Source organism: Myotis yumanensis, unplaced genomic scaffold, assembly GCF_028538775.1.
Source record: "Myotis yumanensis isolate MYYU_CA2020_CCGP unplaced genomic scaffold, mMyoYum1.0.hap1 SCAF_1, whole genome shotgun sequence".
NCBI classification, from domain to species: Eukaryota; Metazoa; Chordata; class Mammalia; order Chiroptera; family Vespertilionidae; genus Myotis; species Myotis yumanensis.
The window spans coordinates 181,962,597-181,989,826 of NW_027223752.1; the positions used below are offsets into that span (position 1 = coordinate 181,962,597).

General features: G+C 42.8%; 1 protein-coding gene and 1 pseudogene across 2 annotated transcripts in view; both read left to right on the top strand.

The window, feature by feature from the left end:
- Nucleotides 1-27,230, top strand: part of ABCG2 (ATP binding cassette subfamily G member 2 (JR blood group)) — a 63,418-nt gene that overhangs the window by 12,375 nt on the left and 23,813 nt on the right. For both annotated transcript variants that reach the window (XM_070392981.1, XM_070392992.1), the window contains exons 3-8: nt 16,420-16,479; nt 18,153-18,267; nt 19,176-19,328; nt 21,914-22,071; nt 24,670-24,821; nt 26,274-26,378. In XM_070392981.1, coding sequence (XP_070249082.1) covers nt 16,420-16,479; nt 18,153-18,267; nt 19,176-19,328; nt 21,914-22,071; nt 24,670-24,821; nt 26,274-26,378 — 743 coding nt within the window. The remainder of the gene's footprint in view (nt 1-16,419; nt 16,480-18,152; nt 18,268-19,175; nt 19,329-21,913; nt 22,072-24,669; nt 24,822-26,273; nt 26,379-27,230) is intronic.
- Nucleotides 22,244-24,506, top strand: LOC138999065 (male-enhanced antigen 1 pseudogene; annotated as a pseudogene).

Consider the following 27,230-nt stretch of genomic DNA (forward strand, 5'->3'; position numbering starts at 1 on the left):
CTCGTGGTTTAGTGGGAAGAGGCCTGGCTGTGTGACTTACAACTTCCCGACTGTGGGGATAGAATTGTAATCTCTGTCTTCAATATTCTAATCTGTGAAAGAAAAGATCTGACACTGTAGTTTACGAGCCAGACACTTCAGGTACCTATGCCCTTTATGTCCTGTATGTTCTAGAAGCAAGAGTCATGAATTTGAAAGATAACATATTGTGAAAGTACTATGGTTTTCAAATAGACTTGTTTTAAATGAGTGGCCTGTTCATACAGTCATTTATCATCTATAACAATTTACCTAATGCTTTCCCGCATTATACAGATAGGCAGAAACTACTTAAATACAAGAAAACTCTAGTTTAGCTTAAGTTATGCAGCAGAGGTCCAGCATGATAGAATTTAGAGTCCAAATCAGTATATAACTGTGATTTGCATTCTCTTCTTCCATGAATGAATTTATCATGTGGTGGCAGAGTGGGCAGGAGAGTGAGGAGGGAACGGAGAAAGGAACCTCCTTGGGACCACATGTCTCTATTCTTTCACAGGTGCCAGCCATGAGGATGGTTCGTGTTTTTCTGATTTCTAGAGCATTGAGCCCGAATCTTCCTCTCTGTGGAGTGGGAACTGCATCTAGGTTTCTCAGACACCATGTTTTGTTTAGTTAGTGTGTTTGTTTGATAGGGGAAATGATTATTCCTGCATAAAACAAGCACTTTTTCTAGCTCTCTGAGGCTGGAGGAGTGGTTATAAGAGCCCTTGGGCCAGGTATGGCCTCCACCCTGTATAGAATCAGATGCTTCTCATGCTTTCCTGATGAGTTCTATGAGATTGTGGTCTTTTCTGTTAGTAGCAGCCAACTGCTCCCAGGAGGCCAGGACATGACAAGAAGGGGAGAAAAGTTTTGCACGTGGGTGGGGAAGAAAGAACAGGGACCTGGGATTGATTGGGTGGTGGTGAGGTAGGGGCTGTATGGAGTTGATAGAACTTTCTTCACGCAGCAGCACATACTGTCATGCCTGCTTCCTTGTTGCTTTGTTGTATTGGTTAAGAAACCCTGACCAGGAAAATAAGGAGAGGTAGGTCCTCACAAAGCTTTTATCTTTTGCTACATGCCTAGATAAAAGTGACTGACCTTGTTTTTTTTTTTTTTTTTAAATCCTCACCTGAGCCCGAGGACATGTTCATTGATTGGAGAGAGAGAGGAAAGGAGGGAGGAAGGGAGGGAAAGAGAGAGAGAGAGAGAGAGAGAGAGAGAGAGAGAGAGAGAGAGAAAGAAAGAAAGAAAGAAAGAAAGAAAGAAAGAAAGAAAGAAAGAAAGAAAGAAAGAAAAGAAAAGAAAAGAAATCTGTTGCCTCCTGGTATACATTTATCTTGCTTATGGTTTAGAGCTAGTAGATTAGTAGCTAAATACCCTAAAATTGTCATATGTTTAAGACTTCATAATGTTTTTATGGTTCAATGGTATGCAATCTGCAATGCATGAGTTATCTTTATGTGCATTGTTGTGTTCATAAAAACTCAAGTCAAATCTACTTTTAGGTATGTACTAGTGGCCCGGTGCATGGATTCGTGCATATGGAAAGGAAATTAATTAATCCCTCTGGTGCAGGGACTAATGCAGGTAGTCCAGGGACTAATGCAGGTGGTCCCGAGTGGTGGCCAGCAGAGTGAGACTGGGCAAGATGGGCCAGACACGCCCTGGAGCCAACCTCCCGAGGTCCCTCCTCAGCTGGCTGCACCTGGGCTGGCATTGCGGCTCAGAGGGCATCTGTGGAGTGAGCAGGGTCCCTCTGGCAGGTGGGGTTCCTCATCCTGGCCTGCCAGGATCAGGCCAAAACATCCTCCAAGAGGTCCTGGAGTGCAAGAGGAATTGTGAGGAATCGGGCTCCCTCCTCTCTGGTTCTGGGATGCATCACCTGAGAACCACTGCTGCCAAGTGACCACAGCTCAGCAGCTCCTGCCTTGAGCGTCTGCCCCCTAGTGGTCAGTGCACGTCATAGGTACTGGCTGGTTGGACAGTCCCTTAGCCTTTTATATATATGTAGATAATTTTTTTATGTTTTGATTACTGTTTACATACAATATTATCTTAGTTTCAGGGGTACAACCTAGTGATCGGACATTTATATACCTTAGGAAGTGATTGCCCTGATAAGTCTTGTAGGACATCAGCATTGTCTTGCTTACTCATATTTCTGGTTTAGGCATCCGTGAGAAAGGTCATCTCTTTTATTCAATGCTGTGTTTCTAATTTTTCTCTTATCTGCTGGGGTTTCAACTAAACAGAGCTACTGAGATGGGAGAAAGGTTGTTCTCATTTATCTTATTTTTTAATTTCTTTTAGTAGCACCACCACCATTCACAATAGTAATAATATTATAAAAAAACTGATGAGAAGCTAGATATTTGTTTTTCCTTTGGACATTTTATAATTTCACTTTTAGAACTAAGTAGCCAGAACCTGATGTCCTCTGCAGAGGAAAGAAGATAAAATCTGACAATGAGAATTCCAAAAGCTGAGATTTTACTACCTCATCAAAAATCATTCTGTTATGTTTAGTTTGTGTCCATACCTAGCATTTGGGCTTTTTCTCACCAATGCTGAAAATCTATGGGAAGAAAAAAGTCCATTCTAATAGATGTTCATATCATATAATCTCCAAGGAAATTCATTATACTATTGGGAGATTTTAAAAATTAATAGTTTATTGTGAAATAATTTCAAACTTAACCATTGTAGGAACATAACCCTTTTACCCAGATTCCCCACCTGTTAACATTTCACCACAATTTGCTAGTCATTTATATATTAGATAACTCATTGTCATTAACATTGTTCTGAAGCATTTGAGAGCTGTTCATACCCTGCTGTATTATTCCTAAGTCCTCCAGTTCTATTTTTCAGAAATGAGGACCCTCTTCTATGTATCCTCTCAGTCATTGTCTGAGTGGTTGCTAAGCCTCATAATAGCTGCAGTGGTGGGTCCTTAGGGGCTGTTGGCCACCATGCTCTTCACATAATTGACTGACCATCACATCATGTCTCCTCAGTCTCATCCAACCTGGTATTTTCCTGTCTCTCCAGGTGATTTAATCTTTTTAAATTAATCCTCACCTGAAGGTATGTTTATATTGACTTTTAGATAGAGAGAAAGGGAGAGAGAGAGAGAAACATCGATCCATTGCCTCCTGTATGCGCCCCGACCAGAGCTCAAACCTGCAACTTAGGTATGTACCCTGACCAGGAATCGAACCAGAAACCTTTCGATGTATGGGACTGCACTCCAACCACCTGAGGCACCGGGCCAAGGCTGATGTTAATCTTGATCACCTGGTCATGTTGGTATCTGCCAGCTTTCACCACAATGTCACCATTTCCCCCTATGTAATTAATAAATATTTTGAGGGAGTTACCCTGACATTATTCCAAAACTCTATTTTTCATAAAACCTGAACTCACCAGCTTCAGCCCTATTGATGTCTCTGGCCTGAATGAGCAATAGCTATCACTGTGAGAGTTACCACAGGGGGATTTTCTATTTTCATCTCGCTGTTCTGTTTGGATTAGTTTGCATTCCACTAAAAGGGTAACTCTTTGTTCTTCAGCTCTTCGTTCATTTATTTATTTTAGTATAGACTCATGGATTCATGTTATATTCATTACTATCCAATAATAATATGTTATCATCATTAATCTTGATACTGTTATTGTTTCTGATTTGATCAGTGGGAGACTTTCAAGGTAGGTTCTGTGTTTTATTTTTTTAATTCATTCTTTTGACACATTCTTTTCTTTGAGTATTTTGTTGGCACAATAAGAAGTTCCAGACTCACTGAACTTACCCCACCTGGTTCCTTTTTGTGAAGTTTTGCATTTACTACCTGAGATCTGGGTGTTTGGAGTGTTCATTGGTATTGGGATGGCATAGCTCCTAGGCCTTCTCAGTGGACAGACCTAGGAAACATATGTATGTATACATGGATACATCTAAACCTTTTTATATCTGTCTGTGTGTACAGATCAAAACCCATGACCTCCAATTCTGATCTAATATTCCAGAGTTATTTCCACATTTCCATGTCTGTAAAGCATCTTCTCAAAAAGTGAAAAACTTGATTCTCATTATCCTAATATCCTAAATGATTTGCTCAGTTGATTTTTTTAGAGATAGAGAAAAAAACAACACATCAATCTCTGAGAGAGATATCAATCAGTTGCCTCCCATACACGTCCTGACTGGGAATTGAACTGGCAACCTTTTGGTGCCCAGGACAACGCTCCAACCAACTGAACCATACTGGCCAGGGTTCAGTTAATTTCCTGGTTCCTTAATATAAGAAATCTCCCCACCGTCCAACTGTCCTCTCTCTTCCTCCCACCTCCCTTTGCAACCTATGATTTTGGGTGCTGGCCATTGCTGCTCCTCCACCCAGCACTTCCATCACTTTTGCACTAAGAGGGGAGGTAATGTCTAATAGAAACAACTGATACATTATGTGAACATGATAGAATAGGGAATGTATCTAAGTTTTCTTTCCAGTCAGTACGCCTGTTTTGCATAAGTTTTTTTTATACTTCTTATTGTGTTTTTTTAAACATTTGGTTTTCCTGTAAATAATTAATTCTAAAAATTCAAAGACTCATTTACTCAATTGATTTTTTTATCTTTATTGTTGAAAGTATTGCATATGTTCCCTTCTAGCTTCACCACCCTATTGTCTGTGTTCATGGCTTATGCATACATGCATGCAAGGTCTTTGGTTGATCACTTCCCACCTACCCACCCTCTCCTGCCTTCTCTCTGAGATTCCCTATTCTGTTCTATGCTTCCGTGTCTCTGGATCTATTTTGTTCATCAGTTTATTTTTCATTTATTCAACTAATTTTTAACATCTGTTAGCAGTCTGATATTGTGCAAGATTCTAGTGACAGAGGTATGTGCTCTGTTCTCTGCAACCTCTAGTCCAATGGGGATTCCGGCAATGAAAGTACTTCACTGCGTTGCTCTACTGTGATACAGGGATTAAGAAACATGGAAGCTACCACCCTAAATTGGAGGGCCAGGGCCGTGGGGAGAGAGAAAGTAAAGATTGTATGTGAGTGAGTGAGTGAGTGAGTGAGTGTGTGTGTGTGGCGGGGGGGTGGGGGGGGGGAGCGCAGGGTAGGGAGGGACAATGCTCCAAGCTCTGGGGATGGCATTGACTTCTCACCTATTAAATGAGATTTACCATTATTCACTAAGATGTAATAGATATGACAGAAATCCTGTAGCTAGGTTTTATTTCTTGTATTCAGTATTCTCTGCATACTATGGGATGGTGGTGAAAAAGGATGACACAGTTCTTGTTTGCAAAGTTTTACAATATAGTGAGGGAGACTTTCAGGCACATAAATGTTATATAAATCAATAAAGAAGGGTGGGGAATAGGCTTTGAAGGAGGGTGGGGTGGGGTGGGGTGGGGCAACAAGGGAATTGTAGACTAAAGACTAGAACAGGTCAGCAAACATTTTATGATAGTGAATATTTTCGTTGTGATGGGTCACGCATGTGTGTTGTAACTACTCATCTCTGTCACTGTAGCAGGAAAGCAGCCATAGACATAAGTGGGTGAGTGCGGCTCTGTTCCACTAACACTTTGTTTTTAAAAACAGAAAACATGACCACCTGTAGTTTGCTGATCCCTGGACTAGAATGTAGAATCCAAGAAGGCTAGAACTTTTTTTTTATGTTTATTGATTTTGAGAGAGAGAGAAAGGGAGAGGAAGAGAGAGAAATATTGACATGAGAGTAAAACATTAATCAGCTGCCTCCCCAACATCCTCTACCATGGATCGAGCCTGCATCCCAGCCTGTGCCCTGACTGGAAATCGAACAAGTAACCTTTTGGTGCACGGGATGTGCCCAACCACCTGAGCCACACCAGCCAGGGCTGGCTAGAACTTTTATGCTGAGCTCTGACCCATGTCCTAGTAGAGTGTCTTGTACACACATAGACTTTCTGAATAATTGTGTTGAGTGAATGGAGGGAGAATTAGCCACTGTTCCAAACTGGGACTCTTGCAGTTAGGATTGTCCATTGTTTTCTGTAATGCTAGGGTTTAGTGCCAAAGGAAGCCAACTCAGGTACCTGTAAAATTCTTTGTCTGAGAACGTTCACATTCAGTTTTGGGTTAATCATTTAGGATTGCTTGGTTTTTATTTGAGTAGAGATTTTTAAAGCCTGGAAAGGTTTTCTGGCAAGGAAGTCTTAATGCATAATAAGCTTATCTCTGGTCACTTTAGAAATAGTTTGTAGGTAGCTGTCAATGCAGAAGGTACATGAAGAGCTATAGATAAATGCATCTTAAAAATTCACCCAACCATTAGCATGTCTTATTATCAGGGGGGGAAAGGCCACTAAAAGAATAAGATATTTTTCTGTTTTAGAGCTTATGTCTGCTTTACCTAACTCATTGCATTTGTCCAATGTTTCAGTGAGAGGCTCCTCAGTTAATGAGCAAAGTAGAAGGTAAATTGCACCCTAGCACCCACCAGGCATTTTTTTTTTTTTTTTTCGCTAAAAGTATTACAAAGTGTATTACATAAGTGTCCTTTTTTCCCCCCCGCCCTTGACAGACCCCTGCCCTCCCTTACCCCCCAGTGTCTTATGTCCATTAGTTATGGTTATATGGATGCATACCAGTCCTTCGGTTGATCTCTTAATCCCCTCCCTCCTCCCCCCCAACCCTCCCTGGCCTTCCCACTGCAGTTTGACAATCAGTTTGAGGCAGCTCTGCCTCTGTATCTATTATTGTTCAAAAGTTTGTAATGGTCTTTATTATCCATGAATGAGTGAGATCATGTGGTATTTTTCCTTCATTGACTGGCTTATTTCACTTAGCATAATGCTCTCCAGTTCCATCCATGCTGTTGCAAATGGTAAGAATTCCTTCTTTTTTACAGCAGCATAGTATTCCATCGTGTAGATGTACCACAGCTTTCTAATCCATTCATCTACTGATGGGCACTTAGGCTGTTTCCAGATCTTAGCTATGGTGAATTGTGCTGCTATGAACATCGGGGTGCATATATCCTTTCTGATTGGTGTTTCTGGTTTCTTGGGATATATTCCTAGAAGTGGGATCACAGGGTCAAATGGGAGTTCCATTTCCAATTTTTTGAGGAACCTCCATACTGCCTTCCATAGTGGCTGCACCAGTCTGCATTCCCACCAGCAGTGCACAAGTGTTCCTTTTTCTCCACATCCTCTCCAGCACTTGTCGTTTGTTGATTTGTTGATGATGGCCATTCTGACAGGTGTGAGATGGTACCTCATTGTTGTTTTGATTTGCATCTCTCGGATGATTAGTGACTTTGAGCATGTTTTCATATGTCTCTTGGCTTTCTGAATGTCCTCTTTTGAAAGGTGTCTATTTAGATCCTTGGCCCATTTTTCGATTGGATTGTTTATCTTCTTTTTGTTAAGTTGTATGAGTTCCCTATAAATTTTGGAGATTAAGCCCTTATCAGATATGACGTTGGCAAATATGTTTTCCCACGAGGTGGGTTTTCTTGTTGTTTTGTTGATGGTTTCTTTTGCTGTGCAGAAGCTTTTTATTTTGATGTAGTCCCATTTGTTCAGTTTCTCTTTAGTTTCAACTGCCCTAGGAGCTGTATCAGTGAAGAAATTGTTTTGGCATATGTCTGAGATTTTGCTGCCTTTGTATTCTTCTAGAATTTTTATGGTTTCCTGTCGTACATTTAAGTCCTTTATCCATTTTGAGTTTATTCTTGTGTATGGTGTAAGTTGGTGGTCTAGTTTCATTTTCTTGCATATATCTGTCCAATTTTCCCAACACCATTTATTGAAGAGACTATCTTGGCTCCATTGTATGTTCATGCCTCCTTTGTCAAAAATTAATTGGGCATATTGGTTCGGGCTAATTTCTGGACTCTCTATTCTATTCCACTGATCTATATGTCTGTTCTTGTGCCAGTACCAGGCAGTTTTGAGAACAGTGGCTTTGTAATACAGCTTGATATCTGGCATTGAGATCCCACCTACTTTGTTTTTTCTCAGGATCGCTGCAGCTATTTGGGGTCTTTTTTTATTCCAGATGAATTTTTGGAGAGTTCGTTCTAGATCCTTGAAGAAGGCCATTGGTATTTTAATGGGAAGTGCGTTGAATGTATAGATTGCTTTGGGTAATATGGACATTTTAATGATGTTGATTCTACCAATCCAAGAACATGGTATGTTCTTCCATCTGTTTATGTCTTCCTCTATCTCTTTTTTCAACGTCCTATAGTTTTCTGAGTAGAGGTCTTTTACCTCTTTAGTTAAGTTTATTCCTAGGTATCTTAATTTTTGGGGTGCGATGGTAAATGGGATTGTTTTTATAATCTCTCTTTCTGAAAGTTCACTATTGGTATATAGAAATGCCTCGGATTTCTTGGGGTTAATTTTGTATCCTGCTACATTGCCAAATTCATGTATTAAGTCTAGTAGTTTTTTGATGGAGTCTCTAGGGTTCTGTATGTATAATATCATGTCATCTGCAAATAAGGACAGTTTTACTTCCTCTTTTCCAATTTGGATGCCTTTTATTTCTTCTTCTTGTCTAATTGCAATGGCTAATACTTCCAGGACTATGTTGAACAGGAGTGGAGAGAGTGGACATCCCTGTCTTGTTCCTGTTCTTAGGGGAAATGGTGTTAGTTTTTGTCCATTGAGTATGATGTTGGCTGTGGGCCTGTCATATATGGCTTTTATTATGTTGAGGTATGATCCTTCTATTCCCACCTTGCTGAGAGTTTTTATCAAAAATGGGTGTTGGATTTTGTCAAATGCTTTTTCTGCATCAATTGATATGACCATGTGGTTTTTTTCTTTCAATTTGTTTATGTGATGTATCACGTTTATTGATTTACGGATGTTGTACCATCCTTGCATCCCTGGGATAAATCCTACTTGGTCATGGTGTATGATCCTTCTGATGTACTGCTGGATCCGATTTGCTAAGATTTTGTTGAGGATTTTGGCATCTATGTTCATGAGGGATATTGGCCTGTAATTCTCTTTCATTGTGTTGTCTTTACCTGGTTTTGGTATTAGGGTGATGCTAGCTTCATAAAATGTGTTTGGAAGTGTTCCATCCTCTTGGACTTTTTGTAGTAATCTGAGGAGGATAGGTTTCAGTTCTTCCTTAAAAGTTTGGTAAAACTCCCCTGAGAAGCCGTCTGGTCCTGGGCTTTTGTTTGCTGGAAGCTTTTTGATGACTGCTTCAATTTCTTCCATCGTTATTGGCCTATTGAGATTTTTAGATTCTTCCTGATTGAGTTTTGGAATGTTGTATTTTTCTAGGAATTTGTCCATTTCCTCCAGGTTGTCTAGTTTGTTGGAGTAGAGTTGTCCGTAGTATTGTTTAACAATCATTTGTATTTCTTTGGGGTCTGTTGTTATTTCGCCTCTATCATTTCTGATTTGGTTTATTTGGGACCTCTCTCTTTGCTTCTTGGTGAGCCTGGCTAGGGGTTTGTCAATCTTGTTTATCCTTTCAAAGAACCAGCTCTTGGTTTCATTGATTTTCTGTATTGTTTTTTTGGTCTCTATTTCATTGATTTCTGCTCTAATCTTTATTATCTCCTTCCTTCTGCTCACTCTGGGGTTTTCTTGTTGCTCTCTTTCTAATTCTTTGAGTTGTAGAGTTAGATGATTAACTACCATTCTTTCTTGTTTTTTGAGGTAGGCCTGTAGAGCTATAAACTTCCCTCTCAGGACTGCTTTCATTGTGTCCCAGAGGTTTTGGATTGTTGTGTTTTCATTGTCATTAGTGTCCAGGATGTTTTTAATTTCTTCTTTGATGTCATCGGTAACCCAATCAATATTTAATAACATGCTATTCAGCTTCCAAGTGTTTGAGTATTTTGGGTTGTTTTTATTGTGGTTTATTTCTAACATTATGCCATCGTGGTCTGAGAAGATGCTTTTTATGATTTCAATCTTCTTGAATTTATGGAGACTTTGCTTGTGACCCAATATGTGGTCTATTTTTGAATATGTCCCATGAGCACCTGAGAGGAATGTATATTCCGCAGCTGTGGGGTGAAGTGTTCTGAAGATGTCAATTAAGTCCATCTGATCTAGTGAGTCATTTAGGATTGCTGTTTCTTTGCTGAGTTTTTGTCTAGCGGATTTATCCAGTGATGTCAGTGGTGTATTAAAGTCCCCTACTATGATTGTATTGTTGTCGATCTCTCCCCTGATACCTTCCAGGAGTTTTCTTATGTATGTGGGTGCTCCTGCATTGGGTGCATATATGTTTATCAGGGTTATATCCTCTTGTTGTATTGATCCCTTTAGTATTATGAAGTGGCCTTCCTTATCTCTGGTTATGGCCTTCACTTTGAGGTCTATTTTGTCGGATATAAGTATTGCTACCCCAGCTTTTTTTTCATTTCCATTTGCCTGAAAGATATTTTTCCATCCCTTCACTTTCAGTCTGTGTGAGTCCCTTCTAATGAGGTGGGTCTCTTGTAGACAGCAAATGTATGGGTCATGTTTTTTTATCCATTCAGCCACTCGATATCTTTTGATTGGACCATTTAGTCCATTTACATTTAAAGTTATTATTGAAAGGTACTTGTTTGTAGCCATTTCTATTTTTTTGTGGCTGCTTTCTTTCTGGGCTTTTTATTTCTTCTTTTTACACCAGTCCCTTTAGCATTTCTTGCATTGCTGGCTTGGTGGTGATGAACTCCCTTAGCCTTTTTTTTGTCTGTGAAGCTTCTTATTTCCCCTTCAATTTTGAATGATAGCCTTGCTGGATAGAGTATTCTTGGATTCAGTCCTTTGCTTTGCATCACTTTGTAGATTTCCGTCCATTCTTTTCTGGCCTGATGTGTTTCTGTTGAGAAATCGTTTGATAATCTGATGGGGGACCCTTTGTAGGTAACTCTCTGTTTCTCTCTTGCAGCCTTTAAGATTCTCTCTTTGTCTTGTACATTTGCCATCGTTATTATGACGTGTCTTGGTGTCGGTCTTTTGGGGTTCATCTTGCCTGGGACTCTCTGTATTTGTGTAACTTTTTTCTTCCCCATATCTGGGAAGTTTTCTGTCATTATTTCTTCAAATAGATTTTCTAATCCTTGCTGCTCTTCTTGTCCTTCTTGCAGCCCTATTATGCGTATGTTACTTCGTTTCATGTTGTCCTGAAGCTCCCTTAGGCTCTCCTCCTGTTGTTTAATTCTTTTCTCCAGTTGCTGTTCAGATTGAGCTTGTTTCTCTGCCTTATCTTCTAACTCACTAATTCGGTCTTCTGCTTCTTCTAGTCTGCTGTTGAAACTTTCCATGGTGTTTTTTATTGTAGCTATATCACTTTTCATTTCTTCCTGATTCTTGCATAGGTTGTTGATTTTCTCATCCATCCGGTGAATGAATTGTACAACCATCATTCTGAATTCTTTTTCTGTCATGTTGCACGCTTCAGCTTCATTAATTTCCTTTCTTGGTGATTCTTCATTGTCTTTCCTCTGGGTATTGTGTCGTCTCTTCATTCTGATTATCTCCTGATGGTTCAAAGGTTGAGTTGCGTGGGCCTGGGCCGTGCGCAGTGGGAGGCTCCCACCACCCTAGTGTCACTGAAGAGCTCTGACACTAAGATGTGTGGTTGTTGTTGGTTGGTGGGAACCAGGCTCGCTCTGTGTCAGTGTTGCCAACACTCAATGTGGCCTCGCGCGTGCCCTTAGAATTAGGGACCCTGCCTGCACTGTGCTGAAATAGAGGCCCCCCTGACGCGTGTTTAGCACCAGAGCAGAGCCCCCTAGCTTGCGCCAGGAGTTAGAGTTCCCCAAGAGTTCAGTATCAGAGTCTCTGTTGCTTCGTGCAACCTCACCTTGAGAATCAGGGTCCCTGTGTGCCCTTGCACCAGGAATTGGATTCACTGGCTCTTAGTATGAATGCACAGGAAATCAGGATCTCAGGCGCAGGTGATAAGAAACACAGTCAAGTCACTGGTGCTTGGTGCTGCCTCCTGCCCTGAGAAACGGGGTTTCTGGGCCTGTGCTAGGCGGACAAACTCCCGTTCGCGCGATTGCTCCCAGCCCAGGGCTCTGATGCCAGCAGTGCGCGCAGGATTAGTTCCTGGTGCTGTGCGCGTGTTTGCTCCCAGCCCAGGGCTCTGATGCCAGCAGTGCGCACAGGATTAGTTCCTGGTGCTGTGCGCGTTTTTGCTCCCAGCCCAGGGCTCTGATGCCAGCAGTGCGCACAGGATTAGTTCCTGGTGCTGTGCGCGTTTTTGCTCCCAGCCCAGGGCTCTGAAGCCCGAAGTGCGCATAGGATCAGTTCTAAGGTGCTCGCGCACTTTCAGGCCAAAGTTTCTGCAGCGCTGAGGCCCCGGCAAGGGGTAGGTCTATCAGTTAGTTACTCTGGCACTGCCCGCGATCCTGGGGGAAGGGGGGATGGGCTCTGCTACTCACGGATCTGCAGCAGGGATCTCCGAACTTTCCGTGTCTGCAGGTCTGTAGCTGTGGTCACAGGTCTCTGTCCCCAGTGGCTGCAGGGTCCTGGTATGCGTCTGAGATCAGACTGGGTGGTGCTGAGGCCAGGATCCTAGTCTCAAGCAGCTCTGTTTCCCAAGATGGCGTGGTCGCTGTGCCTCTGCTGGCCGCCCAGGAGTGTCTGCCCCTCCGTGGAGGGGCGCAGGCCTCCTCTGGGCTCCCGCAGTCGCACCGCCCACAAGTCGCCGCCTCCGGGTTAGTAGCCGCTGGGTTAGTAGCCGATCTCTGGATGCCGGTAGGTAACCGCTTCCCAAGATGGCGTGGTCTCGCCGCTGCGCTGGCGCCCAGGGGGAAGTTTCAGCCTCAATCTCTAACCATCCGCATTTTTCAGGAGTTCTCTGTCTTTCCTGGCTGCAGACTGTCTCTCAGCTGAACCTCCCCAGCTTGATCGGGCTGGTTGTTACCCGTTTCAGCTGCTCGCCCCTATCTGCTCCGGGACGAAGGACCAACACGTCCATCTAAGCCTCCGCCATTTTTTTCTCTCCCCCCCACCAGGCATTTTACACTCGTGACAGTTCGGGCACAACAGGCAGGCAGGGCTGAGGTCCTCCTGGATTGGCGCACTGAGCACAGCTGCACTGTGACATCTATCACTCACGACAGCTGTACATCATAGTGTTTGCCCTGTGAAAGTCACTGTCTGGGCATGAAACAGCCTTCTGCTTTGCGCCTTCCACTGGAATAGATACTGGATTCTCTGGAGAGTAAATTATGATTTACCCACCAATGCCACAGACATTGGGCATAGACATGAGGTGTTTTTCTTAAAAAATAAATTTTATTGATTTTTTTACAGAGAGGAAGGAAGAGGGATAGAGAGTTAGAAACATAGATGAGAGAGAAACATCAGTCAGCTGCCTCCTGCATACCCCCTACTGGGGATGTTGCCCGAAACCAAGGTACATGCCCTTGATTGGAATTGAACCTGGGACCTTTCAGTCCGCAGGCTGATGCTCTATCCGCTGAGCCAAACCGGTTAGGGCTAATACATTTTTATTGATTTCAGAGAGGAAGGGATAGGGAGAGATAGAAACATCAATAATGAGAGAGAACCGCCGAAACCGGTTTGGCTCAGTGGATAGAGCGTCGGCTTGCGGACTGAAGGGTCCCAGGTTCGATTCCGGTCAAGGGCATGTACCTGGGTTGCGGGCACATCCCCAGTGGGAGATGTGCAGGAGGCAGCTGATCGATGTTTCTCTCTCATTGATGTTTCTAGCTCTCTATCTCTCTCCCTTCCTCTCTGTAAAGAATCAATAAAGTATATTTAAAAAAAAAAATTAAAAAAAAAAAATAATGAGAGAGAACCATTGATTGGCTGCCTCGTGCACACCCCCTACTGGGGATTGAGCCCACAACACGGGCATTTGCCCTTGACTGAAATTGAACCCAGGACCCTTCAGTCCGAAGGCCAATGCTCTATCCACTGAGCCAAACCAGCTAGGGCGACACCAGGGTTTTGAAAGGCCTTCCTCAGACCTCCATTTCATCGTGCCTGTGTAACTGGTGGACCTACTGTTCCTTCTCCTTACTCCAGTGCATTCTCCTTACCATTTTACTGGTGACCTTCAAGGTAAAATTACATATTTGTGTTCTTCTTGAGTCTCAGCACAGTCAACTCTGTATTAATTTTATAAAAAATTAGATTTATTACTGAAAGTATTACAGATATCTTTTTTTTTTTTTGTCACCCATAGACCCCCTCCCTCCTATCCCTCTCCCCCCAGGCCTTCACCACACTATGGTCTGTGTCCATGGGCTATGCATATATGTATATAAGTTCTTTGGTTAATCTCTTCCCATGCCCCCGACCCCCACCCTCCTTCCCTCTGTGATTCTTCAGTCTGTTCCATGCTTCCATGTCTCTGAATCTATTTTGTTCGTCAGTTTGTTTTGTTTGTTAGATTCCACATGTAAGTGAGAAGATGTGATACTTGTCTTTCTCTGACTGGCTATTTCACTCGGCATAATACTCTCCAGGCCCCTCCATGCTGTCTCAAAGGGAAGTGGAATTCACCTCAGCAGAGTTTGGAGCCTGCCAATATCTCCCTGTGGATACACTGCTTGTGAAGCTTATAGGATCCTGCTCTGTTGTTCTGTGAAGCTGGCTACTGGGTTTATTGATTTTGGGCCTCTTTGGAGGGTCTCTGGTACCGGCCAATGTTAGACTTTATTTGTGACTGGCCCCAAGTACCCTGTTTGGAGCTATCAGTGATGCACAGCTTGTGGTTCCCTCTGCTGGGGCTGGGTGTGTGTGGCAAGGACTGAGCTGTGCACCAGGGCCTGCTTTTCCTAGCTTAGGGCCCAGAAGTATGTGGCAAAGACTCGAAACACCGGAGATTACCTCTGCCTGCAGGCTGATTGTTAATCTCTAAATGAACCTCAGGCTGTAGACCCCAGCAGGGCATAAACTCCCTTGAGGTGGGGCGAAACGGTTTCCAGTGGGTGGGGCAATTGCTTCCCCTAGGCAAAAGCTGCAGTGATATGAAAGCTCTCCCTGAGAAAGATGGTTTCTATGACTTGGGGGAATGACTCAGCCCAGGGATCCTGGCAGCTGTCCTCTCAGCTCTCTCCTCAGAGCCACCAACCCCAGACTCTCCTCACACAGCTCTAGTCCACTCTGCCCTCCCTCTGCTAGAGCACAAGGTGAGTGGCTGAAAACAAAATTTAGTGTATTGGCCCTTTAAGGTGGTGCCTGTGTTTCTAGCCATCTCTCCCTGTCAGACAGAACCCCCAGTGCTTTTCACAGCCAGATGTTATATGGGCATCTTTCCAGTTTGTTACTCTGGGCTGGGGAGCCCAGATTGGGGTTTAGACCCCAAACTTCTCAGAGGAAACCCCCCCCCACAACTGAGATATCATGCTCTAGAACTTCAGTTGCTGCCTGTGAGAGCCCCGCCAGCCCTTTTGCGCCTCTACACTTCCTACCAGTCTCTATGCGTTCTCCTTGGTTATAAGGCTTCTATTCAGCTAGTTTTCAGTTGGTTATTCAAAATGATTTTTCTATATTTTAGTTGTAATTCCAGCTTGGTCCAGGGAGAATGTTAGTGTAGCTTCCACTTAATCTGCCACCATTTTGGCTGCCTTGATTTTTTTTTATATCTTCCTGCTCTGAATATTCTCTACCCACAAACATCTATGTAATTTGTTTGGAACATGCAGTGTCCACACTATGTCTGTAAATCCTTAAAGTCATCTCCAATAGAAAGTGGTGTCTCCCATTTTGAAACTGAGAATTTTCCATTCTACTTGTCTGAAACTTTAAAGAAAGAAAATGATGTATTTAGAGGGCATTGTTTAACTTTTACAATTGAATTAAGAATTTTGTGAGCACTAAGAACTGGTAAGGTTTTCTTTTTAACATCTGATGTGCTTTTTCTAGCCATTAAATTTCTACTTCAGTTATATTGTTTCTTTATTTGTCTAGATTTGAGCAGTAAGAGCATTAATCCTGGTGGTTCTAGAAATCCATGTAGAAGTTGAACAGGTAGCAAATAATTATCACCTAACACTACTCAAGACCCGTGATATACTTTACATTGTGTTAAGAGAAGTAAGCGTAACAGATGTTTTACCAGAATCTTTTACTTCAAGGAAACTTGAACGTTTGCGTATCCTTTTCCAAAATGTGTAACTAGTTTAGAGAATAAGTAAAGTAATTTAGAGGGACCTGAGCCATTTTTCCTACAGATGCTGACTAATGATGACATCCTTTGTATACTAGACTTCTGTTAATTGATAGTTTGGTTTCCTTTTCCTTTATAAGTTTGTTTGTGCTTGTTTTCTGTTTGATTTCATCACCTTTCATTGAGTATATTTAATGTGGACTCTAAATTTTTAGAACTAGTTTTAAAGTGAACCAGTAAATCAGTCTGTTTCTGCATTTGCAGTGGGATCATGAGACCTGGCCTCAACGCCATTCTGGGACCCACAGGTGGAGGCAAATCTTCGTGAGTATAACAGAGTATCAGTAAGCGTTCCCTTTGCATTTTTAATGTGCTTTTACAGATCACTTTTACGAGGGCAGGTATTAATTGAATATATGCTGCATGTCTAGTCTGGGTCTAGGCACTGTGGCTCACATGCAGTTGTGCCAGTTGTGGTTCTATCCTGAGGAGCAGGAAGTCTTAGAAGGGCAGCTTTACTAACAGGATGTGATAGCTGATGGCATACAGCTGTCATCTATGATGTGAGCTAATGGGGAGGAAAAGGAAGGGGATGACTTAAAAGTGAAGAGATGGAGCCAAGGGCATAAGTGAAGACTTACATCTCAGCTAAAGGAGCACATTGCCTGTGTTGGGAGCCAAAGGTCAGGCAACTTGGAGGGCTGTTGGGGAGGTCTGTGCTGGATCAGCCAACAGTGCATTGTTTTCATGGTTTGGGGCTTTATTGTAGCAATAGAGGCCAGGTGCACAAAAATTTGTGCACTCGGGGGAGGGTCCCTCAGCCCGGCCTGTGCCCTCTTGCAGTCTGGGACCCCTCGGGGGATGACCACCTGCTGGCTTAGGCCCACTTCCTGGGGGATTGGGCCTAAGCTGGCAGTCAGACATCCCTCTGGCAGCCTGGGAGCCCTCGGGGGATGTCCACTTGCCAGCGGGGAGCAGGCCTAAGCTGCAGTCGGACATCCTTAGCGCTGCTGAGGAGGCGGGAGAGGCTCCCACCACCACTGCTGTTCTGGCAGCTGTCAGCCTGGCTTGTGGCTGAGCAGAGCTCCCCCTGTGGGAGCACACTGACCACCAGGGGGCAGCTCCTGCATTGACCATCTGCCCCCTGGTGGTCAGTGTGCATCATAGTGACCAGTGATTCCCAGTTGCTCTGCTGTTAGGGTCAATTTGCATATTACCCTTTTATTATATAGGATAGAGGCCTGGTGCATGGGTGGGGGCTGGCTGGTTTGCCCTGAAGGGTGTCCCGGATCAGGGTGAAGGTCCAACTGGGGTGCCTGGCCAGCCTGGGTGAGGGGCTGAGGGCCGTTTTCAGACTGGCTAAGCCCCCCAGCGGGGACCCTCACCCCATGAGGGTGTGGCCAGCCTGGGTGAGGGGCTGATGGCTGTTTGCAGGTTGGCCAAGCCCCCCAGCGGAGACCCTCACCCCATGAGGGTGTGGCCAGCCTGGGTGAGGGGCTGATGGCTGTTTGCAGGCTGGTCACCGCCCCCAGCCACCCAAGCTCCCAGTGGAGGCTGGTTGGAAGCAGGTATCTGGGATTTATTTATCTTCTATAATTGAAACTTTGTTGCCTTGAGTGGAGGCCACAGCCAGCCAGGGCAGGCAGGAAGCTTGGCTTCCTCCATTGCCGGGGCAACCAAGCCTCCTGCTTACTCCAGCTCTGTGGCTGCTGGCCACCATCTTGGTTGGGTTAATTTGCATATATTCGCTCTGATTGGCTGGTGGGTGTGGCTTGGGGGCGTAGTGGAGGTGCAGTCAATTTGTATGTTTCTCTTTTATTAGATTAGATAGAGTAAACAAATGGAAGTTGAGAATTTAAAAATTATATAATTATAGTTGAACCCTAGATTTTCTTGATCAGTTCATTTTCTAACTTGAGTGGAATTTGCGTTCAGAATAGCTGAGAGATATAGACTGAATTGGAGAGAAAAAACTCACCATATATGTCCTTTTATAGGTTGTTAGATATCTTAGCTGCAAGGAAAGATCCAAAGGGATTATCTGGAGATGTTTTGATAAATGGAGCACCTCAAACTGCCAATTTCAAATGCAACTCAGGTTATGTGGTACAAGTAAGTATTTGTGGATTTCCCTTTTAGATTTCTTCTGTCTGGACAAGTGCCTTGGCCAGGTCTCCTGGTCCCACTGCTCAGTGTGCTTCCCACTGCCTAATTCAGGGGTCCTCAAACTTTTTTAACAAGGGGCCAGTTCACTGTCCCTCAGACCATTGGAGGGCCAGACTATAGTTTAAAAAAAAACTATGAACAAATTCCTATGCACACTGCACATATCTTATTTTGAAGTAATAAACAAAACGGGAACAAATACAATATTTGTATTTGCATGTGGCCCACGGGCCGTAGTTTGAGGACCCCTGGCCTACACAATATGAGCACAGAACCAACTTTCTTTATTCCAGCTATTTGTAATCTCCCATAAGCTATAAAATAATGTTAAGTGAAAAGGTAAGGAGAATCTAGAATATGACTCCTATAAGTTCAATCATATCAATTCTAGTTGTCATATTCCCAAAAGGCTCTACCGTTTTACTTTTTTTCCTACCTTCCCCTCTCTCCCTGTCCTAACTTAGAAATATATTTTGTCAAAGCCTTCTATAAAGCAGTCTGGAAATGTCTGCTAGTAGTAATCATAATTACCTCTGTTCTATTCGGGTGTACAGAAAGGGAATGAGGATTATTCCATCAGGGTTGCAGCTATCTGAATATGGAGTTATTGGTATAATTTGTGTAATTACAAGTTTATCATTGACTAGAACTTTCCCTCAGGTATGTTATTCTTGTGGATTAAGTTGTATAAGGTGTCCCAAAATTCACGCAAGATTTTCAATTGAATTGAATAGAAAAACTTGCATGAATTTTGGGACACCCTACATATATATATATATATATATATATATATATATATATACTGAAGACTGGTGGTACTAGAAAAGACCTGATATGTCTTGTTTTGCCTTCAGGATGATGTTGTGATGGGAACTCTGACAGTGAGAGAAAATTTACAGTTCTCAGCAGCTCTTCGCCTTCCATCAACTATGAAGAATCATGAAAAAAATGAACGGATAAACATGGTCATTCAAGAGTTAGGTCTGGCTAAAGTGGCAGATTCCAAGGTAATGAGGACACAACTGATGGGGTCATTGCCAGCAAGTAGGACCTCCCCTGTGTGGGTAGTGTTACTCTTATTCAGAAGTTTCTATAATGTGTGTGGTTAAAAGTGGCTGCTTTCTGTAATGATGAGAAAAGTGACTAGTTACATAATATGAAGGTGGATATTAATCAGGAAAAGGAAATTTTAAATGGATTGAATCCTGGAGGAAAGTATGGCCCTGTGGGCTGGTAGGTAAAAGTGTTCTTGCAAAGACTACATGTCCCTTCCCTGTGATGACAGTGCTTGCTCCTCCCCCACACTAACTCTGTAAGTCCTGTCTCATTCGGTGTCTGTTCACTAACTTTCATTGTTTTGTTTTCTTTTCCCTCTTTGTTGTTGTTGTTTTTTTTTTTAAGCTATTCTTCCTCTCTTCCTCCAGGAACTTTGTTCTGTTGCTTTGAAGGTATATTTCTAGAATTCATAAATGACTAAAATCCCAGGGTTCTTGCTCTATATGTTTCACTTTGCTATAATTTGGCTCCCAAAATTATTTTCAGTCAAATTAGTGTTTATTTCTAATTGGTGTAGCAGCCAACTTATTTTCCTAAAGCCTTTCTTAGGACACATTATCTCCCATCCCTCTCCCCTCTCCTCCTCTCTTCCTTCCTTCTGCCAGGGTTACTTACACACTGTCATGTGCTGGGCTCCCTTGGGTTTTATAGGTAACAGTTGTAGGCAAGAGAGACAGAAGTAGCTCCCTGTGTGGGTTGTGCAGGATCAGGAAGGAGGAATGAGATGAGTGAGGGAATGATTTACATACAGTTGAGTAAACATGGAAGACTGGTGGGAAGACATCAGTGCTTTGGGTGAAGATGAGCTTTTCAGGCTGTCATGGCTCTAGTTCAGTCCCCCTGCGCTATCCCTTACTGAGAGGTCATGCATGAAGATGGGGTATTCTGCTGGCTGCTGCTTCATCTGATGCTTTCAGTCTTCCAAAAGTGTATTTTGGAAGAATAAGTCTGAGCTGCTACCATGTACCACTTATTTTTGTTTTATGAGTGATTGGGTTCACTTTTTGGGGGCTCTTTCTTTCCACTAAGGTGCTTTCCTGCCTTTACCGTTAGGCCATCATCACCTGAGTTCCTTGCCTGGATTTCTAGGCAAAATAAGTTGAAGGCAGTTGTTCTCTCCCTTAGAATAAATTTATCAAATTGACTGAAATAATACATAAAAATGTTTCAATTTTTATGAAATTTTAAACACAACAGAAATATAGAGAGAATAGTCCGATTGCTATAGTTATGACATGATTGCAGTGTAATTAACATACTGGATTTCCCAGTTGTTCACATCTTTTTTCAGGAATGGGTTTAGTTTTTTATTTCTGAAATATTTTAAAGACAGTTATAAATGTCACATTTCACCCCTGAGTTCTTATTATGGTTTATTTATTTACTTATTTATTTTTAATCCTCACCCAAGGACATTCTTAGAGAGAGAGAAGGAGGGAGGGAGGGAGGGAGAGAGAGAGAGAGAGGGAGAGAGAGAGAGAGAGAGAGGGAGAGAGAGAGAGAGAAAGCAACATCAATGTGAGAGAAAACATTGATTGGTTGCCTTCAGTACGTGCCCTGACTGGATTGAAATTTGCATTGCTTTGGTACACAGGACTGTGCTCCAACCAGCTGAGCCACTCTGGCCAGGCTATGCATCTTTTTAAAAAGGACATTTGCCTATGTTACTGCAATACCATTATCAACTAACATAATTAAAATCTTAATATCAACTATGTAGATCCCATATTTTTCCAGTTATTTTTAAATGTATTTTATAGCTCAATTTTTAATAGGATATAATCAAAGGCATGAGTAGCATGTGATTATTATCTCTTTGGAGACTTTTACTATAAGACTGGTTTCCCACCTCCTGCCTCACCCAACCCTTCCTGCTCCTCCACCACACACAGTGACACTGACTGGTTGAAAAGATTGCGCCAGTCACCTGTAGAATATTCTGCCTCTGAATTTGTCTGAAAGAATGAGTCAGGAATTATGTGGTGTGTTAGAGTATAGATAGGGTCAATTTGGGAGGCCTTATGGTGATTTTAGAGGTGTTAATGTGGATGATAGAAAGTGACCATCCACATTAGCTGCCAAGGCCTAGTTTTTTTGGCCACTGGAGGACTTTTTTTGGTGGGGGAGAAAGGGAGGGATGTAAGGAGACTAATGTATTATAGATGCTGTCACCTATTCATCTCCTATCTTTATCATCCTTTGTGGATTGTGCTTTCACTGTGTCAGGGCCATGGCTTTAAATGCTAACTTCTGATCTTAAAACTAAATATTGGACTTGAAAAGGAGCATATAGAACTGTTGAAAGCATGGGTTTCATATCTGGCTTAGCCAGGGACCTGCTTTGATCTGAGCCTCAGTTTACTTGTCTAATTAAACAGAAACCTGCCTCTTCTCCAAGATACTCATTTACTTGCAGTTCAGAATACATGAGGACACCAGACAAAGTGCCTCTTATAGGGTTGGCACTTGTTAGCAGCTCAACAAACGATAGTGCCTGTGGTTGTTTTTGTTAATAATGATAACATTTGTGTGTTAGGTTGGAACTCAGTTTACTCGTGGTGTGTCTGGAGGAGAAAGAAAAAGGACTAGTATTGGAATGGAGCTTATTACGGATCCATCCATCTTGTTCCTGGATGAGCCCACAACTGGCCTAGACTCAAGCACAGCTAATGCTGTCCTTTTGCTCCTGAAGAGGTAAGCGCTATGGGAACATTGTTCTCACATTCATCCAATATCTGATGCCCTGCTTTGTATCAGGTATTAATCTTGGTGCAGAGGATTCAGCAATGAGCACAACAAAAGAACATTTCTCCCCTCTTTGTTGGAGGGGAACAGTCAATTAGCAAATATAAGTGTTTCAAGAAAAATGAAGCAGGGTAAGAATATAGGGAAGGCTGATATGGTGGAGGAGGGAGGTGCCATATTACATAGCAGGACGGTCAGGGAAGACCTCACGGATGTACCATGTGAGCTGTGAGTGAGATCTGGAGATCTGAGGAAGAGAGTTCTCTTTGGAGGGAACAGCCAGTGGCCCTGAGGCAAGCAGTGGCCTTGACTAGGATATTTGACTAGGATGGAAGGGGTGAGGTGGTAAGAAGTGTGTGGATTCTGGATTTATTTTCAAGATAGAACCAACAGGATTGGCTCATGAAGTGGACATGGGGTGTGATTATTGAGAATGACATAAGATTGATTTCCTGACCTGATCCTTTTTGAGACAGAACAAACTTGTACACACTGCTAGCATATAGTAGGTACTTAGAAAATGCTCCAATTGAAATGATTCTATATAATAAAAGGGTAATATGCAAATTGACCCTAATGGCAGAATGACCACTCAGCCAGTTACTATGAGGTGCACTGACCACCTCTTGGTCCCTTCCCCTGGCCAGCAGGCTCCCATCGCCCGATGGCGAATGGGAAACCAGGGGTGGGTAGTGGCAGGGGGTGGGTGGCGCCAGGCTAAGGCTCCCACCTTGCTGGTCACCCCACACACAGAGGGCGACCCATGGTGGGGGCGGGACCAGTAAGCGGGCAGGAATGGCCAACCTTTCGGTCCCTCCTCCCCGCCAGTATGCTCCGATTTTCCGATGGCAAACAGGGAACTGGGGGTGGGTGAGGGGGTCGGGCCAGCTTCTGGCAGCCGGGGAAGATGGCCCTGATCTCAGGCCAGACCTAGGGACTATACCCATGTATGAATTTCGTGTGCCGGGCCTCTAGTTCTATTAATAAAATACTTTTACTTATGATAGTTTTTGAATAGTACTTTTGGCCTTTGTTTCTTTGACACATAAGTAATAAATCCTGTGTAAAGGTTGTTTAGCAATGTTTTGGCCATGGGCCAACAAATCCCAGCCCTGCCCCTTATCAATTGTGACACCTTGGGCCAGTTGCTTAACCCTCTAGACTTTATCTGTGAAAGGAAGGTTATAAACTCTTGGTACTATCAGTACTGACTTATTGTCTCATAACAATATTGTGAAAGTTCAGATGAGGTTATCTATAAATATTTAAAAAGGTATAGTAAGTATTCAGTAATGTTAATTTTACTATTAGGACAGAAGAATGAACACCAATTTCTATAGAAACAAGGACATACAACCATTGTTTTAATATTTAGTCCATAATGAGCTGTCATACTGGAACATACAAGTTACATGGGTGCTTGTTAAAAATATGGATCCCATAGACCCAATAGGTCTGGGAAGACTGTCCAGGAATCTGTAGTTTTAATGCTCTAGTGGATTCTAGATCATTCATGGGACACACTTTAAGAAACTTTAGTCTTGAGTGAAGGTGGGGCTTCGGTTGTGGACTCTGAGTGGACCCTGCCTGGGTGGCCGCAGTAGTTCTAGGGGGAGACCCTGAGCCCTGAGCATATCTTCCCTCAACAGACTGAGGAACTAGGGCCACACCAGGGCCCTACAGAAAGCACTGGAGTTAGGAACATGAGGAGCCTGAGGAAAAGCTGGAAGAAACCAGGACTGGCCCAGCTGGCTACTCCTACCAGCCCCTAAACCAAGATCCTGAACCAGAGAAGGTGGAGCTGGCACCAGCAGGGGATAGAGAAGATGTAGTTGCTGATATCCAGGATCAGATACAGGCCCTGGGGCTTTATTTGCCAGACCCATCATTAGAAAGTAAGGGAGATGAGGGAGCTACAGCACTGAGCGACCGCAGCTCTAGTCCCATGAACCCAGAACATGTAGAGCTGGTGAAATGGAGGATGGCTGGATTGACCCTGCCTGCACCAGGAGCAACTGCCTGGGATGGAGAGATACAGACGCCCAGGAGAAGACATGGAACAGAAGACCCTCCAAGCCCGGCAGCATCCCCTTCCTAGAAGTGACCACCTGGGACACTGTCTAGACCCTGCAGTCCAGACTGGAACCAGCACAGGACTGAACACATCCCTGGTTCCATCCTCCCCATCTGCTTTCCACATCAAGGCAAATCAGACTTGTCAGAGACCCACTTTACTCCGTTCTGTACATATGGGGACATCGGTGCAAGCCCAACCCACTGTAACATGTATCGCTCTGGAGAATAAAGCACCCTATGTACTTGCCCCCCCCCCCCCCAAAAGAAAAAGAAAAGAAAAAAAAAAAGGAAACTTTAGTCTTTCATAACAGGCTTGAATATAGATCCCTTAACTATCAGAGAGATAATATGAGATATGATGTTAGTAAGAGAAAATCAAGTTGAACCAGGAAGAAATTAGCTAAAAGTGGGAATAAACTTTTTTTTGATTCAGATGTTGAATGACTCATTATTTTCTCACTTTTACCTTAGGATGTCTAAACATGGACGGACCATCATCTTCTCCATTCATCAGCCTCGTTACTCCATCTTCAAGTTGTTTGATAGCCTCACCTTATTGGCCTCAGGAAAAATGATGTTCCATGGGCCTGCTCAGGAAGCCTTGGGATACTTTGCATCAGCTGGTATGGTCACCTTTTCATGCAGTGAGACCCTTTCTTAATAGAATCCTGAAAGAGAGCGGAGAGGTGGTCAGAGGGCTGCTTGATCTTTGAGTAGAGATAACATGGATTCCACCACTCCAGACCATCTTTGGTCAGTTTGGTGCTAGAATTTGTCTTCATTATTCACTGCTGGCTTATCATTTAGGTCTCTTTTTTGTCCTGTTTGAATATGCATGCATACTTTGTGTATGTGTAGGACTACTTCTACTGAGCCTACACTGTTCTGCTTACCAGCTCTAGTGCCCCTTTCCTAACAGTTCAATATGTTAGCCTCATAATCAGTTATTAGTCTAACTGAACATTTTTGAAAAGGCCTAATACCGCCCTTTCCCCCCAAATCATTTGTCTTCTTAACTATCTATATAATAGATCAAGCTGTATCATTTCCCCCCCGCATGGGATGTTGGTCTGCCTTTATGAGGATTTATGGAGATGCTGCTTAATTTTGTAGTTACATTTGATTGAAGATTTAGTCCTTGAGTGGATATGAGTGACTTACCAGTCAATAGAATGACTACTTCTGAGTCTTACTTTAATGGACCAATATTTCTGACAGTTCTGGGTTGCCTGGTTCTATTTCAGATGACAAGGTATAATTATTATTATTATTTTATTTTTTTAAATATATTTTTATTGATTTCAGAGAAGAAGGGAGAGGGGGAGAGAGAGACAGAAACATCAATGATGAGAGAGAATCATTAATTGGCTGCCCCACAACTGGGGGTCGAGCCTGCAAGCCAGGCCTATGCCCTGACCAGGAATCAAACCATAACCTCCTGGTTCATATGTCGATGCTCAACCACTGAGCAATGCTGGTCAGGCTATAATTACTTTTTTATGACTCATGCAGTCTGCTTCATTTTAGAGATATTTGATATTATTGTAGATGATGCTCTATGACCCTAACTATAGTTTTAAATATTCCCTAGCTATCTTTTAAAAATTGTTCTTGTATAATCTCTGTTACTTAAAATCAAGGATACTTGCGTTGGGGATTGTAGGGGAGAGGAATCTAAGAGAAGACTATAGGCCAAGTGGAGCTCAGAAGAACAGGCACAAGAAGTGAAGGTAAAGCGTTCAGGTGTGCCATGCTGGGCACGTCCTCTTGAGAGTGCTGCTCTGGTGATTTTTTCTCTTTGCTGGAACTATAGCAGGATAGGGGGTAATAATTTGGACCTGAATTCAGTAGGTGGAGAAGCAGTCATTGCTAAAGTGGGTACTGGCATTGAGGTAGTCACTAGCTGATCCCAGAGAGCAGAACATACTCTTGGTTTCTCCCAAGCACAATCCTGCCGTGCCTTAGTTGCCGTTGCATGTTGCCTTGTTTTAAGGAGCATTAGTCCAAGTTGCAGCTTTTTTTTTTTTAACATAGATATTGTTTTTCTTGTTTGCCTGGGTTGCCTTCTTCTGTAGGTCACCACTGTGAGCCCTATAATAACCCTGCAGACTTCTTCCTGGATGTCATTAATGGAGACTCCTCTGCTGTGGTATTAAACAGAGAGGTCGAAGATGGTGAAGGTATGTGAATCTTTCAGGAGTCACAGATTATTGCCTAATTGAACTGCTTGAAGTTCAGCAGTGTGGCAGCTCATTGAAATGTAGTTTTGTGAATTTATATAACATATAAATTTAATGATGCTCTCTGATACCAGTTGTCTTAATCCATTTCAGCTGTTTTAACAAGAATACCACAGGCCAGGTGCGGGCTTAAACAATAGTTATTTATTTCTCACAGTTCAGGTGCTAAGAGATTGTTGTCTGTTGTGGCCCCAGGGCCTGGTTAATAGCTGGACTACCGTCTCCTTGCCTGGTGGAAGTGGAGAGGGGACTCTTTTAAAAGGGCACTAATCTCATTCAGGAGGGCTCCACCCTCATGACGTAACCACTCCTCAAAGTCCCCACCTTCAAATAACATCACATTTGGAATAGAGTTTCAGCATATAAATTTTGGGGGAACACATGTATTCAGTCTTTAGCATCAGTCAACACAGATTTTGTTGCCCATGAGTGCTGTGATATGATAGTGTCAGTTCTAAGGGGAGTTTTCATAAAAAATAAGCTCATTTTTAATACATTGTGTTGAAAGAAGAAACTTAGCTACTTATGCATTTGCACATAGTAGAAAGCAAGGACCAGGTTTTATATTAAGAAATATAGCTCTCTGTGGTAAGATTTTTATTTTAAAACAATCAGAGTACAAATATTATAGTTATCAGTGGGTTTGCTCTATCTATAAGTTTATGAAAGTAGTCTGGCAATTAACTGTTTTTCTAATGTGTAAAGCAGTGACAGGTCTAATAATTTTTTTTTTTTTTTTGGGTTCTTTACTTTTATTTTATTTTATTATTTTTTTTGAAAGGCAGTTATGTT